Source organism: Cervus elaphus, chromosome 27 (genome assembly GCF_910594005.1).
Source record: "Cervus elaphus chromosome 27, mCerEla1.1, whole genome shotgun sequence".
NCBI classification, from domain to species: Eukaryota; Metazoa; Chordata; class Mammalia; order Artiodactyla; family Cervidae; genus Cervus; species Cervus elaphus.
Genome location: NC_057841.1, coordinates 24,910,702 through 24,929,530, shown reverse-complemented (window position 1 = coordinate 24,929,530; position 18,829 = coordinate 24,910,702). Strand labels below are relative to the sequence as shown.

The 18,829-nt window shown below is 38.6% G+C and overlaps 1 protein-coding gene across 1 annotated transcript in view; it reads left to right on the top strand.

Moving 5' to 3' along the window:
* Positions 1–11: 11 nt before the first annotated feature.
* ELP2 (elongator acetyltransferase complex subunit 2) overlaps positions 12–18,829 on the top strand; it is a 51,339-nt gene continuing 32,521 nt past the window's right edge. The window contains exons 1-8 of the mRNA XM_043888763.1: positions 12–233; positions 7,212–7,290; positions 10,113–10,183; positions 14,182–14,338; positions 14,741–14,818; positions 16,208–16,272; positions 17,397–17,463; positions 17,948–18,088. Of these exons, the coding sequence (XP_043744698.1) occupies positions 96–233; positions 7,212–7,290; positions 10,113–10,183; positions 14,182–14,338; positions 14,741–14,818; positions 16,208–16,272; positions 17,397–17,463; positions 17,948–18,088 (796 nt within the window). The 5' untranslated portion in view covers positions 12–95. The remainder of the gene's footprint in view (positions 234–7,211; positions 7,291–10,112; positions 10,184–14,181; positions 14,339–14,740; positions 14,819–16,207; positions 16,273–17,396; positions 17,464–17,947; positions 18,089–18,829) is intronic.

Here is an 18,829-nt window from a genome sequence, read left to right as displayed (position 1 = left end):
CCGGATAACGCCCGCGGGAAGACGCGGCGGGCAGGCAGTTCCGCTCCGAGGGCGGAAGTGCGTGCCCAGGTTTCGGCCGCTGACCAGACAGCAACATGGTGGCACCAGTGTTGGAGACGTCTCACGTGTTTTGCTGCCCGAACCGGGTGCGGGGAGCCCTGAGCTGGAGCCCCGGGCCCGGAGGGCTTCTGGCCTTCGGCACGTCCTGTTCCGTGGTGCTCTATGACCCTCAGGTGAGAGAAGTGGCCGGACCCGGTCTGCTTCTGGCGCCCCATCTGCTGCGTATGCTCGGGGGCGGACTCTGTAGACGCTGCTCCGGAGCCTGGAGATCCGGTGTGCGGCCGGATCCACTTCGGGAAGGGTGTCTGGGCGGTGGGTCTGGCTCTGGCGCGCGACACTCGCCTCTCGCCAGTCTCCTGCGCTGCGTCAGCCTGGGGTCACCGTGTCCTACAGGTGGCCTGTAAGCCACACATAGAATTTCAAACGGTGACAACCTTTTCTGAAGCATTCTGTGGAACTGTAACACTGTTAAGGAATCAATTTGGGTTTGAAAAGATTTGCATTTAAATGTGGGTTAAAGCCATCTCACAGGTGCCATCTCATTCTTTTAAAATTTAAAGTTTTTGTTTTCTGTTTGCCTTTAGCCAATGAACAATATTATGATAATTTAAGGTAACCAGTGAAGGGATTCAGCCATACATATACATGTATCTGGGGCTATCTCATTTTTGTATTTCCCTAAGTGTTACTTAATAAACTATTGCTGTTTTCAGTTTCAAAGAAATATTTCTTGCAGTTTAGCTTCGGGAGTGGACATTTTAAGGAATATGCCATTAGGGCAAAGGTCCTAGCAGGTGGAGCTCCTAAGCACTTATCCATTCCCAGAACTGCACCCAGATGATTATTTTCTTGGCCTTTTCGCTACCAAACTTCACAAGTGACTAGTTTCTGCATTCTTCCCTGAGTTCATTGTGACCTTGTTCCCATTGGCTGATTTTGGACAATACAGTTAGTGTTGCTTCTCAAAAGACGCCTAAATATAAAAAGTAAAATACTGGGAATTAAAATGCAATGTAGGAAATAGCTTTTTTTTTTTTTTTACTAGTTTATTGCCAAATTCAGACTTAAATTGAAGAAAGTAGGGAAAACCACCAGACCATTCAGGTATAACCTAAATCAAATCCCTTACGATTATACAGTGAAAGTGAGAAATAGAGTCAAGGGATTAGATCTGACAGAGTGCCTGAAGAACTTTGGACGAAGGTTCTTGACATTGTACAGGAGACAGGGATCAAGACCATCCCCAAGAAAAAGAAATGCAAGAAAGCAAAATGGCTGTCTGAGTAGGCCTTACAAATAGCTGTGAAAAGAAGAGAAGTGAAAGACAAAGGAGAAAAGGAAAGATATTCCCATTTGAATGCAGAGTTCCAAAGAATAGCAAAGAGATAAGAAAGCTGTCCTCAGTGATCAGTGCAAAGAAACAGAGGAAACAATAGAATGGGAAAGATTAGAGATTTCTTCAAGAAGAGATAGTAAGGGAACATTTCATGCAAAGATGGACACAATAAAGGACAGAAATAGTGTGGACCTAAGAGAAGCAGAAGATATTAAGAAGAGGTGGCAAGAATACACAGAAGAACTATACAAAAAAGATCTTCATGACCCAGATAATCGTGATGGTGTGATCACTCACCTAGAGCCAGACATCCTGGAATGCCAAATCAAGTGGGTCTTAGGAAGCATCACTATGAACAAAGCTAGTGGAGGTGATGGAATTCCAGTTGAACTATTTCAGATCCTAAAAGGCGATCCTGTGAAAGTGCTGCACTCAATATGCTAGCAAATTTGGGAAATTCAGGCATGGCCATAGGACTGGAAAAGGTCAGTTTTCATTCCAATCCCCAAGAAAGGCAATGCCAAAGAATGTTCAAACTACCACAAAATTGCAGTCATCTCACACGTTAGTAAAGTAATGCTGAAAATTTTAGCCAGGCTTCAACAGTATGTGAACTGTGAACTTCCAGATGTTCAAGCTGAATTTAGAAAAGGCAGAGGAACCAGAGATCAAATTGCCAACATCCACTGGATCATCAAAAAAGCAAGACAGTTCCAGAAACACAGCTATTTCTGCTTTATTGACTATGCCAAGGCCTTTGACTGTGTTGTGTTGTTTGTTTTGTAAACTGTGGAAAATTCTTAAAGAGATGAGAATACCAGACTACCTGACCTGCCTCTTGAGAAATCTGTGTGCAGGTCAGGAAGCAACAGTTAGAACTGGACATGGAACATCAGACTGGTTCCAAATCAGGAAAGGAGTACGTCAAGGCTGTATATTGTCACCCTACTTATTTAACTTCTATGCAGAGTACATCATGAGAAACGCTGGGCTGGATGAAGCACAAACTGGAATCAAGATTGCCGGGAGAAATATCAATAATCTCAGATATGCAGATGATACCACCCTTATGGCAGAAAGTGATGAAGAACTAGAGAGCCTCTTGATGAAAGTGAAAGAGGAGACTGAAAAAGTTGGCTTAAAACTCAACATTCAGAAAACTAAGATCATGGCATCTGGTCCCATCACTTCATGGCAAATGGATGGGGAAACAGTGACGGACTTTATTTTTTTGGGCTGCATAATCACTGTAGATAGTGGCTGCAGCCATGAAGTTAAAAGACGCTTGCTTCTTGGAAGAAAAGCTATGACCAACCTAGACAGCATATTAAGAAGCAGAGATGTTACTTTGCCAACAAAGGTCCGTCTAGTCAAAGCTATGGTGTTTCCAGTAGTCATGTATGGATGTGAGAGTTGGACTATAAAGAAAGCTGAGTGCTGAAGAATTAATGCTTTTGATCTGTGGTGTTGGAGAAGACTCTTGAGAGTCCCTTGGACTGCAAGGAGATCCAACCAGTCCATCCTAAAGGACATTAGTCCTGGGTGTTCACTGGAAGGACTGATTCTGAAACTGAAACTCCAATACTTTGGCCATCTGATGCGAAGAACTGACTCATTGGAAAAGACCCTGATGCTGGGAGGGATTGGGGGCAGGAGGAGAAGGGGACGACAGAGGATGAGATGTTTGGATGGCATCACCGACTCAGTGGACATGAGTTTGAGTAAACTGCGGGAGTTGGTGATGGACACGGAGGCCTGGGGTGTTGCAGTCCATGGGGTCACAAAGAGGTGGGACATGACTGAGCAACTGAACTGAACTGAGTTTATTAATTTTATTAAAAAGTCCATCATCCTAGACATACAGACAGAAGATGAAATGGTTAGATAGCATCACTGACTCAATGAACATGAATCTGAGCATGGTATGGGCTATGGTGGAGGACAGAGGAGCCTGGCAAGCTGCAGTCCATGGGGTTGCAAAGAGTCAGATGGAACTTAGTGACTGAACAACTACGGACACATGACACATAGACGACCCGCTGGCAACTGAAAAGATGCTCAACATCACTAATTAGAGAAATGCAAATCAAAACCTCAGTGAGGTATTACCTCAGACTGGTTAAAATGGCTGTCATCAGAAAGTCTACAAATAATAAATATGGAGAGGGTGTGGAGAAAAGGGGACCCTCCTAGGATGTTGTTGGGAATGTAAACTAGTGCAGCCATATGGAAAACAGTTCAAAGTTCCTTAAAAAACTGAGATTAGAGTTACCATATGAGCCAGCAGTCCCACTCCTGGACATATATCTGGAAAACACAAAAACTGTATTTCAAAAAGTTGCATGTACCACAATGTTCATAGCAACACTGTTTACAACAGTCAAGACATGGAAGCAATTTATATGTCCATCAACACATGAATGGATAAAGAGGATGTGGTGAGATATATATATACGCATACACATACACACAAGGGAATGCAATTGAGCCATGAAAAGCATGAAGTAATACCATTTGCAGCAACATGGATGGACCTACAGATTATCATACTAAGTGAAGTGAGACAGAGAAAGATAAATGCCATATGGTATCACTTACATGTGGAATCTAAAAAATGTTACAAAGGAACTTGTTTACAAAACAGAAGTAGACTCAAAGACAGAAAACAAGCTTACTTTTTTTGCCTAATGGGAATGGGGCAGGGAGGGATAAATTAGGGCTTTGAGATTAACAGATATGTACTACAATATATCTTATAGATAAACAACGAGGACCTATAGTATAGCACAGGGAGCTATGTTCAGTATCTTGCAATAACCTATAATGGAAAAGAATCTGGAAAAGAATAACTGAATCACTTTGCTTTACACCTAAATCATTGTAAATAAGTCATACTTTAAAAGTTCCATCATCCTCCTATCTAATGCAGAGAACTTTGAAATAGTTCTACTCATTTTTCTTGAGCTTGCTTGCCTCCTTCCAGTTTTTGTTTTGTTATTACCATGCACTCTTCAAAAACTTTATTTTATTGAAGTATAGTTGATTTATAATGCTGTGTAAGTTTCTGTGTACAGCAAAATGATTTAGTTATACATATATATAGTAGCTTGCTTTTGCAAATTCCAAACTCTGAATCCATCCATCCTTCACCCTCTACTCCCCTTGACAATGACAAGTCTGTGTCTGTGAATCTGTTTCTGTTTTGAAGATAAGTTCATTTGTGTCATATGTTAGATCCCACATAATGATATTTGTCTTTCTGACTTTACTAGTATGATAACCTCTAAGTTCATCCATGTTGCTTCAAATGGCCTTATTTTATTCTTTTTTTATGGCTGAGTAATATTACCTTGTGTGTTTGTATGTATATCACATTTTCTTTATCCATTCATCTGTTGATAGATATTTAGGTTGCTTCCATTTCTTGACTATTCTAAAGATAATGCTGCTTTGAACATTGGGGTGCATGCATCTTTTGAATTAGAGTTTTCACCTTTCCTGAGTATATTCCCAGTAGTGGAATATCTGGATCATTTGGTAGTTCTATGTTTAGTTTGTTAAGGAACCTTTGTACTGTTTTCCATAGTGGTTGCATCCATTTACATTCCTACCAACAGTGTAGCAGGGTAAACCACTGCTACAACCACTCCCTCTTCAGCATTTGTTACTTGTAGACTTTTTAATGATGGCCTTTCTGACTTGCGTGAGGTGATATCTCATTGTAGTTTTGCTTTCCATTTCTCTAATAATTAGCGATGTTGAGCATCTTTTCACATACCTCTTGGCCATCTGTGTGTCTTCTTTCTAGAAATGTCTAGATCTTCTGCTCATTTTTTGAAAATTTTTGTTGTTGTTTTTGTTATTGAACTGTGTGAGCTATGTGTATATTTTGGAAATTAAGCCCTGGTTGGTCACAACGTTTACAGATGTTTTCTCTCAGTCTGTAGGTTGTCTTTTAGTTTTGTTTATGGTTTCCTTTGCTATGGTATAAAAGCTTATAAGTTTAATTAGATCCCATTTGTTAATTTTGATTCTATTTCTGTTGCTTTGAGAGACTGGTCTAAGAAAACATTGATACAATTTTTGTCAGAGACTGTTTTGCCTATTTTCTCTTCTAGGAGTTTAACAGTGTCATGTCTTATATTTAAGTCTTTAAGCCATTTTATTTTGGGGTTTGATGTGAGGATGTGTTCTGACTTTATTGATTTACATACAGCTGTCCAGCTTTCCTGACACTTCTTGCTGAAGAGACTGTCTTTTCTGCATTGTATATTCTTGCCTCCTTTGTCAAAAATTAATTGACCCTAGGTGTGTGGGCTAATTTCTAGGCTCTCTGTTTTGTTCCATTGATCCATATGTCTATTTTTTGCCAGTGCCATGTTGTTTTGATTACTGTAGCTTTGTAGCATTGTCTGATGTCTGGGAGGGTTATGCTTCTTGCTTTGTTCTTTTCCATGCACTCTTAACTGGCAAGATAAAGCACATAAAACCAAGGGTAAGCTTTACATTGGCCATCAACTAAGACTGTAGAAGCCTATCTTTCTGCAGCTGTCTAATGGATTTGTACCCATCTCTTCTACCACATTTCTATTTTTAATGATAAATTGGTGGCTATCTCAGGGGATTTTAACATCAAGAAAAAAGGTGTATGGATCCTAGAAAGTTTTGTTAAGTATTGTTGGCTGGGTATTTAATTAAATATAGGATTAAATGTGTCAGATGCTAAAGTGAAACTTTGGAGATGATGTTCGTTCAGCAAACTTTTGAGGCTAGCCTTGAACTGAGGGCGATGACTCAAAAATAATGAGTTATGACTCCTGTCCATCAAGGAATTCTCATTCTGGTGAGAAAGACAATGAAATACTTTAGCAGGCTCCGATATTTTTGGCACCAGGGACTGGTTTCATGGAAGACAGTTTTTCCACAGACCAGGGATGGGAGGGTATGTTTTGGAATGATGCAAGGTCATTACATTTATTGTGCAGTTTATTATTATTACATCAGGTCCATCTCAGATCATCAGGCATTAGATCCCAGCAGCTGGCAGCCCCTGCTTTAAATTGTTTCCCAAACTCATATAACCCATATGTGAACTATATTAGCTTATTCACATTTCCCTTTGTATACCTTTTTCTCAGCTGTGAGAGTTCCAGTTGACCTGCAAGCAGGTGTGAAGTCAATGCTCCAGGCAACCGGTAGAGGAAGGGCTGTAAGAGGAGGGCCCAGTAGGCACAGAGTCTCCAGCAGTGGGGGAAGTAGAGAAAGCCCAGGTGTGGAGTGATCTGGTGAAAGCAGCAGTCTGAGGATCTGCAGGCAACCTGGCCATAGGCCCTGAAGGGATCTGATGTCTGAGGACCTTCGTAGTTGTGGCCTAGTGACCTTGTATCGTTAAGGCTGAAGAACCCAACACCAGATCAGCCATGGCATGCTAAGTAAGCCATGGTTTTGCATCCGTCAATCATGCATTCTCTGAATGAAGGGATTTTTCTTTTGGTCAACCAAATTCTTGAATCTGTACAAGCATGGTAAAAGTAGGCCCTGAGACCAGTGAGAACATAGGCTCTTGTCTAGTCTGGGGTTTTGGAGACAGACTCCCTAAATAAGAGAGTAGGGCTGAGTGAATGTGGAGTGGGGAAAAAGGCAAGAATGAATTTTAAAAAGTGAATGGATGACTTAAGCCATGGTTAAGTTTATGAGTTAAGGTGATTCTGTTTGAAGTAATCCTGAACATTTTCTGAAATATGATTTTTATTAATTTATCAGCTCCTCTGTGGGATACATTCCAACATACTAACTGGTGTTTTCTCCTCTAAAGAAAAGGGTTGTTATCACCAACCTGAATGGTCATGCTGCTCGAGTCAATTGCCTCCAGTGGATTTGTAAACAGGATGGTTGTAAGTATCAATCTGACTTCTCTTAGTTTAGCATTACTGTATCTGATATTATGTATTTAGAAAAAGAGAAGAAAACTGACATGCCCAATGAAATATCTGACTTATACTACTTCTGCTTTGTAGCAACTGAAGCATGGATGGCACAGCAGTACTTGGGATGAGGGTAGAGGCAGCCCCTTACTGAGGCGAGAGCCCTGCCATTGCCCATAGCTTTTGATCCAAAGCCTGTGTGCAGGGCTTGTATTGGAGCCCGGACTGGGATTCAGAAAACTCAGCCTGTAGGTAGTCTGTTTCTGCCACAGACAAACAATCGGTTTTTTAGGCAAGGCATTGCATTTTTGTTGACCCTAGTTTGCATCTTAGTAATATACAAAAAGTAAAACTTTGGACTAAATCAGTGAGTGATTCCTGATACCTATGAGGTAAAAATTATTTTCTGAATAATACTAAGAAGTTATTCCTAGTCTTCATTCTGTCCCAAGTATGCAGTGCCATTTTCCAGTGGCTATATAATGTGTGATGTTGCCACAGTTTAAACACAGGAGCAGATATGAAAATTCAGGTGTGTTCTAATAAAGTCAGACTTTAAAGAAGTTTTCTGAAATATTAAACAGTGCCTTTCTTCGTATTAATTTTTTTGTTTTGGAGAATACAGGGTTTCTCCCTATAAAAAAAGTTATGTTCTTGTTATTTGTAAGTGAACTAATATATAAGTATTTTTCAAATTTCTTAGTTTTAATTTCTGTTGTGATTAATACTGGCACATATAGCCTATATAAACAAAAGGTCTTTGGGCTCCTCAAAAAATTTTATGAGTGTCAGTGAGTCCTGATATCAAAACATTTGGAAATTGCTGGACTAGATTATCTCCAGGTGTCTTTCATCTCTGAGATTCCACGACTCCAGAATTTTTATTTAACATTGCTTTTAGATGGGCTTCTAAAATCCTGTGGAAATTCTTCATGTCTTAACTATACCTACTATCGTGTTTTTATGGACTCTGAATTAATTTTATTTTTTGATTTTGCAACTATTTATTGAGAGCATTCTGCTGCTGCTGCTAAGTCGCTTTAGTCATGTCCGACTCTGTGCGACCCCATAAATGGCAGCCCACCAGGCTCTGCCGTCCCTGGGATTCTCCAGGCCAAGAACATTAGAGTGGATTCTGAGCCAGGCCCAAAGGCAGAATTTCCTGAATTAGTGAGACTTGGCTATGGTTTTATCTGTGACATTAAAAAAAAGTTTAATAAGCTATTTATTACAGTTGGTAATGCAAGGTTAGTCACATTAGGTCAGTAAAAACCATTAAATAGTAGAAAGAGTGGCTGTTAGTGCATATATTAAAATACAATTGTAATTATATTAATTGCCACCAAATGACATCAAAGTCTACTTGAATCTCAGTATAGGGATTCCTTTTAAAGTATTAATTTGGGCTTGTATGTTTTATCTTCCCTTTAAAAGTGAGGTTACATAAAATGAATTGCTTGTGTATCACTGAAATCTATTATAGTTATGATTGATTTTCTCAGAATTGGGTTCTATTGCCAGATAATTCAGGTACTCTTTCTAACTCATATATCAGTGACATAAAATTCTAGTGATATTATTTTATATTTTTAAAACATCTGATTCTTATCACATTACTTTCGTGTATCTTAGAGCAATTATCAGAATCATATAGTTAGGTCGGTGGCTTAATTGCCATGACACATGAAGAAATTAAAGGCCAAGATCGCAGCTGGCTGGCAGCAGGGTTAGGATATGAGCCTGGGACTTTTGAGTACAAATCTAATGTGTTTAGATAGTCTGCCAGCTGTTTCACCTATCTAAACATAAACCAGCAGAAATAAATAAACAGAAAATCCAAACCAAAATTAGATTATTTCCCCCTTTTTGATTCTTATTCATTTTCTTCTATCAATAAGAAGTAAATGTTTGAAGGAGCTATTTTGAAATATGTGTTTGATTTCAAAAATATTTCATGTACTTGATAGCACCAGCTAACTGTAATGGCTGGTATATGTTATTTCCACCCAAAGTATTTAGCCTGAGTCTCATAAGGAAACAACCAGACAGATACACATTGAGGGACATTCAGCAAAACAACTGACCCGGACTTGCATTGTAACAAAAGGAGAAACTGGAAAGTTATTCAGGATTAAAGGAGACTTAAAAGATGTGTCAATCAAACGCATAATGTATGGTCCTTAGATTTTTGACTAAAAATGAAGTTACAGAAGACATTACTGGGACAATCTTGGGAAATTTTAATATGTATTATTACATAACATTACTATGTCAGTGTTAACATTCTTGAATGTGATAATTATATGTGGTGGCTCAGTGGGTAAAAGATCCACCTGTCAATGCAGGAAATGCAGGTTCGATCTCTGCATTGGCGAGATAGATCCCCTATTGAAGGAAATGGCAGCCCACCCCAGTATTTATGCCTGGGAAATTCCATGGACAGAGAAGCCTGGTAGGCTACAGTCCATGGGGTTGCAGACAATCTGACACAACTGAACGACTAATCAACAACAATGTAGGAGAATGTTCCTGTTTTTGAGAAGATTAGGGTAAAATATCTTGAGGATCAAAGGTCATCATGCCTCCAACTTATTTTTGAATGGTTTGTCAAAAGCAAAAATGGAGGTGTGTGTAAATGTACATACAGAGAGCAAGATATTAAGCAAATATGGCAAAATCTTAACAGTTGGTGAATACAGGTAAAGGTATGTGAGTTTTGTTTTTTCCATAGCTTTGAAGTTTTTTAAAATAGCTGGGAAAAAAATGTTCACTGAGATACAATTTTTTTTCAGCTCCTTCAACTGAATTAGTTTCTGGAGGATCTGATAATCAAGTGATTCACTGGGAAATAGAGAATAATCAGGTGGGTAGATATGTTTATGGTTATAAGAAATGACTGTCATATCTACATTTATTTTCAATTTTTCCTGTCATTTTTCTTGTGTTCCTCCTTGATGAAGTGCCTCATTCTTGCTTATCAGTAATCCAGATCCTGTATCTTCCATGTCATGGGTCCTGTCCCCTTCCTTCTAATACCTGCTTCCATATTCATAGGCTGTCAGTCATTTCTTTGAATTTCTTATCATTTGAAATAATTTACAAAGTGCTCTTACATGGGCTGTTTTGTTTTCAGTGACCGCAAAAATTCATACTGCTGTGTGCATAGGACAATGGTTGCCTTGTGGATATAGATTTATATAATTTTGCATAATGTTGTTATATGCAGTACTGGGTGTGCATGGACCTCTGTGGATGGACGTTTAGGTTGGTTCTAGTTGGAAGCAGAGATTAAAAATGTGAAGTTGGTGCATCAGATATTTGAACATCTGCCATGCAGAAGATACAAGTGAGGCAGAATCCTATTCATGAGTTGTGCATATATATTGAGGGCAAAATATGCTTAAATAACTACAGATTTGTTTAATAAGTACAAAGGTGGCTCTGTGGGTGAGTGCTTGCACTTGCTGAATCACAACCATGCTGCTGTGAAAGTTCAATAGGGATTTAAGAGGCAGCCCGTGAGTTGAGTCTAATAGTATGAGATGATTTTCTTAGGAAGAATGAAAGGGTTGAGGACTTAAGGTAGGAAAAATGCATGAATCAAAGCTCAAGTAAGAAAGGAGACCATTTGCTCAGAAGTATCCAGTTTCCACCATAGCCTAATATGTCTTAAGGGCAGGGCTTTTCGAGCTCGTTCAGAGAATTATTCATCTTTAAGCTCTGTAAAAAGGAATCTTTGGTCACTGTGGAAAAACTACACATACACTTCTCTTAGAGAATCATTAAGTGTACATGAGCATAGTGAAGGCTCTGAAAAGTTCGACATGGACAGACCTGCTCATCTTTTTTCAACCAGTGTTTCCTTGAAGACTGATTCCCCACCCGCCTTTAAGTCCCTTAGCATCCATTGTAACTTTGAGGAACACAATTTTGGAAATATTTCTCGATACCACAGAGTGGGCAGTAGAAGTGTTACTTTTCTAGTAAGAAGAGGAGGAGACGATCTTGTGAGACTTTGGGTTCAAGAGTTTGTTCTTTATGAACAGGCATTTGGAAGTCATTCAGGATTTCTTGCCTGGAAAAGCCCATGGACAGAGGAGCCTGGTGGGCTTCTGTCCATAGGGTCACGGGAGTCAAACTCGACTTAGCAACTAAACCCACCAGCAGCAGCAGGATTTCTAGGCAGTGGAGTATGTATGTCAAAGGAAAATGAGTCTGACAGGAGTGTGCCAAATTGGGGTAGGAAAAAATATGAAGGAAGAGATATGAAATGTATTTTTGAAGGCAAAATGATTTTGGCATTGACTAGATAGTTGCCAAAGGAGTGGGAAGCTCGTGGGTAGAGAAGTGAGAAATCAAAAACAGTGGGATTCTGTCTCTGGGCCCTGGAAGAAAGATGCTTCTACAAAGCAAAATAGGCAAGTGGGAGGGAAGATGTTGTAAACATTTTACTTGTATTGCTGGCCAGACACCCAGACTTGTCTCCAGAGAAAGGGGCCAGGTTTGGAGGTGGGGATTGTGGAGTCACTTAGACTTGAATGAGAACTGCAAAGGCTTATGTAGCAAAGCAGTTCCTATTTGGACTTATCTTGACAGAGGAATTCAGAGAGAACCACTTGAGCACTCGTTTTTGAGACCTTGAGTTGAGACTTGCAAGACTCTTTCGTCAGGGGTGCTCTAAGCTTCTGTCAGTAGAGAGACTTGCAGGCTAAGTATCTGATGGCAGATAGAGAACTTAGACATGGCCAGAAAGGAGGTTTGAGGCCAAACAGGAAGAGGAGGAAGATGAAAGGCATCAAAGAGGGATGAAGGGAATAAAAGGATTTGGGGGAAGGAGTCACACATTGTAACTTGAGAGGCTTAAAGGTTCCGTCTGGTATGCATTTTCACGCACACAGGTGCTCACTGCATCTTGACTTCTGATAAAAGGAAATAGTTCTAAGCTGGCATAATGAGAGATTTGAGTCTTTGACCAGTGGGCATTGTTTTTTAACAAGCCAGTGAACTTGAGAGATTTGTTTTGTTTGATCTTTTAAGATTCTCTGAGGGTTGAAATAAAATTATGCTTAAAGATGTGAAGTGACATAGAAAACAAATTTATGATTGCCATAGGGGGAAGGGGATGGGGATGGGGTAAAATTAGGAGCCTGGGATTAGCAGATAGAAACTATATAAAATGAATAACACAACAAGGCCCTACTGTATAGCATAGGGATCTTTATTCAAAACCGTAATAGGAAAGGATATGAAAAAGAATATGTATAACACAATGTAACACTGTAAATCAATGATACTTCAGTATAAAATAAAAGATAAAAAACAGGTGTGAAATGAGTTTTTCCACAGATTTAACATTTGGGAGGTAATTATACAGACTCAGATAGCATTACCAACTGAGTGGACATGAATTTGAGCTATCTCCAAGAGATAGTGAAGGATGGGGAAGCCTGGCATACTGCAGTTCCTGGGGTTGCAAAGAGTTGTACATGACTTAGTGACTGAGCAACAATAGTAACAGTAAATTTTAAATACCAGGAAGTATAAAGAAGGAAAAAGACACAAAATTTCCGTGGCTAACATTCTAATGAAGATTGTTCCATATCTCTAGTGTTTAATTGTGTACTAAAGTGATTTTGTTTACTTGAGTTTTAAAAAGTGTTTTTTTAAAGAAAAAAAAGTTTTTTTTTTTTTTCAGAGAAGTCAAAGGTTAATGACTACAGGAAGTTAGTGTACAAAGCCTTATACATAACTATTAATTGCCTTTTTGAGTGGCAGAGTTCTACTTAAGTAATAGGAAAAACAATTGAGATATTTAAGATAACTCTATTTCAGCAGACAACAATTTACAAAACATACCTCTCAAGGAAAGTGGTAAATCTTACATATTTGGAACTCTAAAAATACACAATAACAGAACAACAGAATAACAGAAATGTTACCACAGGGCATAATCTTGCATCACAAGCAGGAAGACTGATAATCAGGTGGGATTTTCCAGTTTTTGCCAGTTCTTTGTTTTGTAGCTCTGCTTGATACATGCAAGTATTATGAGTGGATGCTGAAAAACTTGGTAAAAGTTTGATGGAAAACAGAACATTTACTCAGTTCCAAAACATAATCTCACATATTACCACAGAAAAAATTTTCATAGTGAAAAAACGTGGTTAACACTACCTTTGCTAAAATATCAAAGATAATTTCACTGATAATGGAACAGGCTGACATTGCATGTCTCCTGGTGTGTTACACTGATGTTGTGATGATGTCACAGTGTCAGCCCTGAATCTGTTCATGGGAAGACATCAGACCAATCCTAGAGGAGGAGCAGTCCACAAATCTGGCCTGCAGTCTTCAAAAGTATCAATGTCATGGATTTTTGTTGGCTTAGAATATAAGTCTAAAATTATTTAATCAGTTTCCTATTAATACTTTTTTTTTCCTGTTAATACTTTTAAGTGATTGCAGTTTTCCTGAGGAGTGTATGATAAGTATCCTTTTACATTTGTCTTTTATTATCTGTTAAACTAGTGCTGCTCTCTCAGAGTAGGTTCTTAGATGTGAGATTGCTATGTCAAGGGATGTGCACATTTTGTGTGTTGTTAATATGATCAGACAGACTTCTCACAAGTTTATGTTCTTCTCAGCTTGTTCATGGTCAATCACTAAGTTGTGTCTGACTCTGCAACCCCATGGACTGCGGCACACCAGGCTTCCCTGTCCTTCACTATCTCAGCTTGAGAGGACTGACTTCTGGGTCAGGCATTTTAACAATGCCTTTAATCCTCTGATTCTAGTTAAGTGCAGGTGAAACTGATCATTCTTTTGTTTAACACAGCGTTTTTGTTTTTCTTTGTGATTCAGCTTTTAAAAGCAGTCCCCATCTACGGCCATGAAGGCCCTGTTTATGCTGTGCATGCTGTTTACCAGAGGAGGGCCCCAGACCTTGCACTGCACACACTGATAGTGTCCGCGGCTTCCGATTCTACTGTTCGGATCTGGTCTAAAGAGGGTTCTGAAGGTAGGATTACAGACGTTGTTCCAAACGGGTGAAATAGTAATTATCAAATGAACAGCATCTTAGAAGAGCATCCTCATAATTTTTTCAGTCTTTCAAGCAGTTTTTGAAATGTTATATTTCTAATCTGCATGTTTTTTTCTTTTGCACTTTTCTAGAATTCCTGTTTACCAAACTGTTGATAATGTAAATTCCTTCAAAGCGTTTTCATTTAAGTCTTTTTGTTCTCTGTAACCTTGTTCTCTTGTAACCTTAAAAGCTGACCATTTAAATTCCCATTGTCACTGGGGGCTCAGGATTGACTTCTCTCATCTCCCTGCTGACGTCCAGGGTTCTGATGATGCCACTGGACCTCTCTAGGTGGATAAGCTGAGTTAGTTGTTCATGGTGTGTTTTATTTCTTAGTGACATGCCTTCAGACCTTGAACTTTGGCAATGGATTCGCTCTGGCTCTCTGCTTGTCTTTTTTGCCTAATACTGATGGTGAGTTTCCTGCTAAGTGTATATTAAAAGAGCAACATATTTTTATATCTTCATACAACCAGGACCTAAAAGAAACATATTGGATCTTAATTTTGTGTCTAAATATTTTTAGGAGACAAGTTGAGAGACATGAATAACATACTTTTGTTCTCAGTAGTCAAATGATCTGTGTATAAAACATAAAGTAAAGGGGGTGGCTGTTAGAAATGTCAGTAGTTGTTGAAAATTTAAGTGATTTAATGTGAACTCAAGATTGATACTCCTATTTATCAGATATATGGTCAGTGTAGATGTAATTTGGGAAAATTGCCTACCTCTGCAGAAGGTGGAGGTCTGGGATAAGTTGAGAAAGTACTAGGGATGGCCCCTGTGAGCATTTCTCTCAAGGTGACAGCCCCTTCCCATCGTGCACAGTGACAGTTTGCCTCAGACCACTTAAAATCTCTAAACGAAAAATGTCCTTTTGCTGGGAAGCCCGTCTGTACCTGTCTTTGATTATTCTCCACCGGGATGGTGGCCAGTACACGTCAGACAGTCTTGTGGCTCCTCAGTTGCCTGGAGGACAGAGCTGGTGGGCAGAGGCTGGGCCTGGAAACCTCCAAGCTGTCTTGCCCTCTGCAGTGGGAACTGCAACTCCGTGGTCTCACGTGATGTTCCACTTTCTGCCAGGGCTCCCCTGGAGGAGGAACTGCGCACGTTCTGTTCTGGTTTTCGTTACATAGAATTTCATTTCTTAGCATCTGCATTGAGGCTGAGTGACTGGAGTTTTTTGGCTTTTTTTAAAAATTGATTTAAAGAAAACTAATTTTACAGTCACAACTTTCATAGCTTTTTAACCACATAGTTATATATGTGCTTTTATTTTGTTCTTTAATTATGCCATAGATTTTGTTTTATTATCAAATTATTGAAACATACGGTCTTCAAAGTAACAAACATACCCTTAAATCTTTGTGCAGTAACCAGTATGCTGGGCTCTTAGTCGCTCTCCTGGATTTTTTATTATTCACTTGGGCTAATGATTCCTATTAAGTGTTCTGGCTGACATGGTTAAGTGCTCCCAGCTTGTTTTTACTGCTGAGCTCTTTTTACTGCTCCTTCTATCGTAAATGACACAGAACAGAGGAGAGGATTCTGTTAATAGTCATTCTTTGCCAAGTATCCATTTAATGGAACATTCTAGAATATTCATTTTATTCCTAAAGATGTTTATTGAGTGCTTTCAATTTATTTGTTCAGTGATGTGGGAAATAGAAGTCGAGGCTCTACCTAGAACTTAGGACCCCGCATAGGTGATTGTCATAACATAGGATGGATGTTATGATGTTGTATGATGTTTTATATATATATATATATGATGCTTACAGTGATGCCTCTTTTTCCTCCCAGTGCCAGTATTAGCATGTGGCGACGATGACCGCAAAATTCACTTATTTGTTCAACAAAACAATCAGGTAGTTGTTCATGTTTCTTTAAGAGGCTAGAATTATGTTCTGCTTAATTCCATATCTTAAGACAGACTTTCTAGGTTATAGAATTTGGGGGGTGTTCTAATCTAAGCTGACCAATCCAATAGGAAAATCTTTTTGACAGTCCTCTGTTAAACTGCTTGTCACTCTTTGATCACCAGGTACTCTGCTGCTGCTTTGGCCTCCAAGTCCAGAGTTGTTGTGGAAGACAGGTCGTTAGGTGGGGAAGAAGAGAGGGAAATGTTGTAGTAGTATTTTTTCTTAAGAAATTTAAATGAAGTGTAACATACCTACCGTGAAATACACCCCTAGCAGTGATTATTTATCCTTGTAATCTTTTCCTGTTCTTTGAGTGGTTAAACCAGAGGGAAGTTTCAGAAAGAGGGTTGGTTAACCCTGTGCTCATTTAGTTAGTAGTGAGTGAGTGAAAGTCGCTCAGCCGTGCCCGCTCTTGGTGACCCCATGGACTATACAGTCCATGGAATTCTCCAGATCAGAATACTGGAATGGGTAGCTGTTCCCTTCTCCAGGGAATCTTTCCAACCCAGGGATTAAACCCAGGTCTCCCGCATTGCAGGCGGATTCTTAACAAGCTGAGCCACCAGGACAGCCCAAGAATACTGGAGTGCATAGCCTATCCCTTCTCCAGTGGATCTTCCCGACCCAGGAATCAAACCGGGGTCTCCTGCATTGCAGGTGGATCCTTTACCAGCTGAGCTACCAGGGAATCCCTAGTTAATAATAGAGAGACTTGTTTCTTTGCATTTTATAAGAAAGTTAAAAATCATTGTGTTCAGCCGCCCAGCTTTTTTCTATATTGTATCCACAGCATATGTCATTTTACCTTGTGAACAGTTGGTGTATTTGGGGACTACAGATATTATCTACTCATGACTCCTCAGTTAAAGGATATAGAAGATGAGATTTTTTTCATTCCCAAGTGAATACTCTATCTTACGACTGATCAAATAGGGTTCCCAGTTTTTTTAAAAAAATGCAGGAGGAATGGCTGAGATCAAATGAAGTCACTGATATACATTAAAATATTAAATTCAAAAAAAAAAATTAAATTCTTACATTAAGTCCTGTGATTTTTGTTATCTTCCTAGTTTCAGAAAATGCTTTTTCTCTCTGGACATGAGGATTGGATAAGAGGCGTGGAATGGGCAGCCTTTGGTCAGTATGAAATATTTCTAAAGTACATATAATGCAGACAAGTATGTGTAACTTTCAAAAAAGTAGCCTCTTAACGTTTAACATTTTCTTTGTATGTGACATTTTTCTGTTGGCCCAATTAGAAAAGAGGATACTTATCCTTTGTATTAAGTATTAGTTGCGATGGCAGAGGATGACATAGGATCAGAGGATGACATAGGGTGATCCTTACAAGAGGACACTAGCTATTACATGTGCAGACAGTCTTGAGAAGTTCTTCGTGGAAATTAGTAGATTGTATAGGAATACCAAATATTATGACTATTAGCATTTTATGTGTATTTGTCAATGTCATTGAAAATGAATATAGGTCAAATGAAGGAAAGGGAAGCACAGTCTAATTTTTTCGGGAAATTTAGAAATGTGTGTATTGTAGAAGAAAAACTCATACTTAAATTTAAGAATAGAATGTTCTAAAAATAATAATATCTGTTTTTTTAACCAGGAAGAGATCTTTTCCTAGCAAGCTGTTCGCAAGATTGCCTGATACGCATATGGAAACTGTATATAAAATCAACATCTTTAGAAACTCAGGAAGATGATAATATAAAACTGAAAGAAAATACTTTTACTGTAGAAAATGAAAGTGAGTAATAAGGAAAATATTTAATGCAGTAATTCTTAGATTTCCTAGCTGATTTATTTATCTGTATCACTACACACATATGTGAAGGTTACGTTTTCAGAAGTATCAGATCCCTAGCTGAAACTTACACTATGCATTTTTCCTTTTTTATTTTTATGTGAGAGTAAGTCATTTTTAATATATGAAACTTACTTTTCTAAACCATGTTAGGTTTTTTTAGTTGCTGAAAAGGTTTAGTATTTTGTCAATAAGTTAGTTTGTAAAATTTTATTTAAATTTCAGTTTTAGCATAGGAAGATCTGAAGGAATAATGTGAATTATTCGTACCTTTGTTGGAGGATGTTCATAAGAGACAACTAAATTCGTATATTTGAATGGTATATGTAGTTCTGATTTTCTTACTGTCTGGCATCAGAACAGTACCCCTCCATGGTAGGTTCTGTTGGAATGTTGTATTTAAAGGAGATAATTTTCTACGGATATGAAAATCATAATGTTAATCCTTATTAAACATTGTTCATCCAGAAATACACTTCTTTGTTATTAACTCTTCTTGGTTATAACACCCATTAGAGTTGAGATTTAGTGACAGATTTATGGAGAGAACCAGGAAATACTATAAGTAGCATATTGTTTCCAAATATGAAAACTTCTGTGATATTTTCATTATTTATTTTGTTTAAAAGTTCACAGTACTGATTTGACTTCCTTTATTTTTACATTTATCTTAGGGGTGTTGTC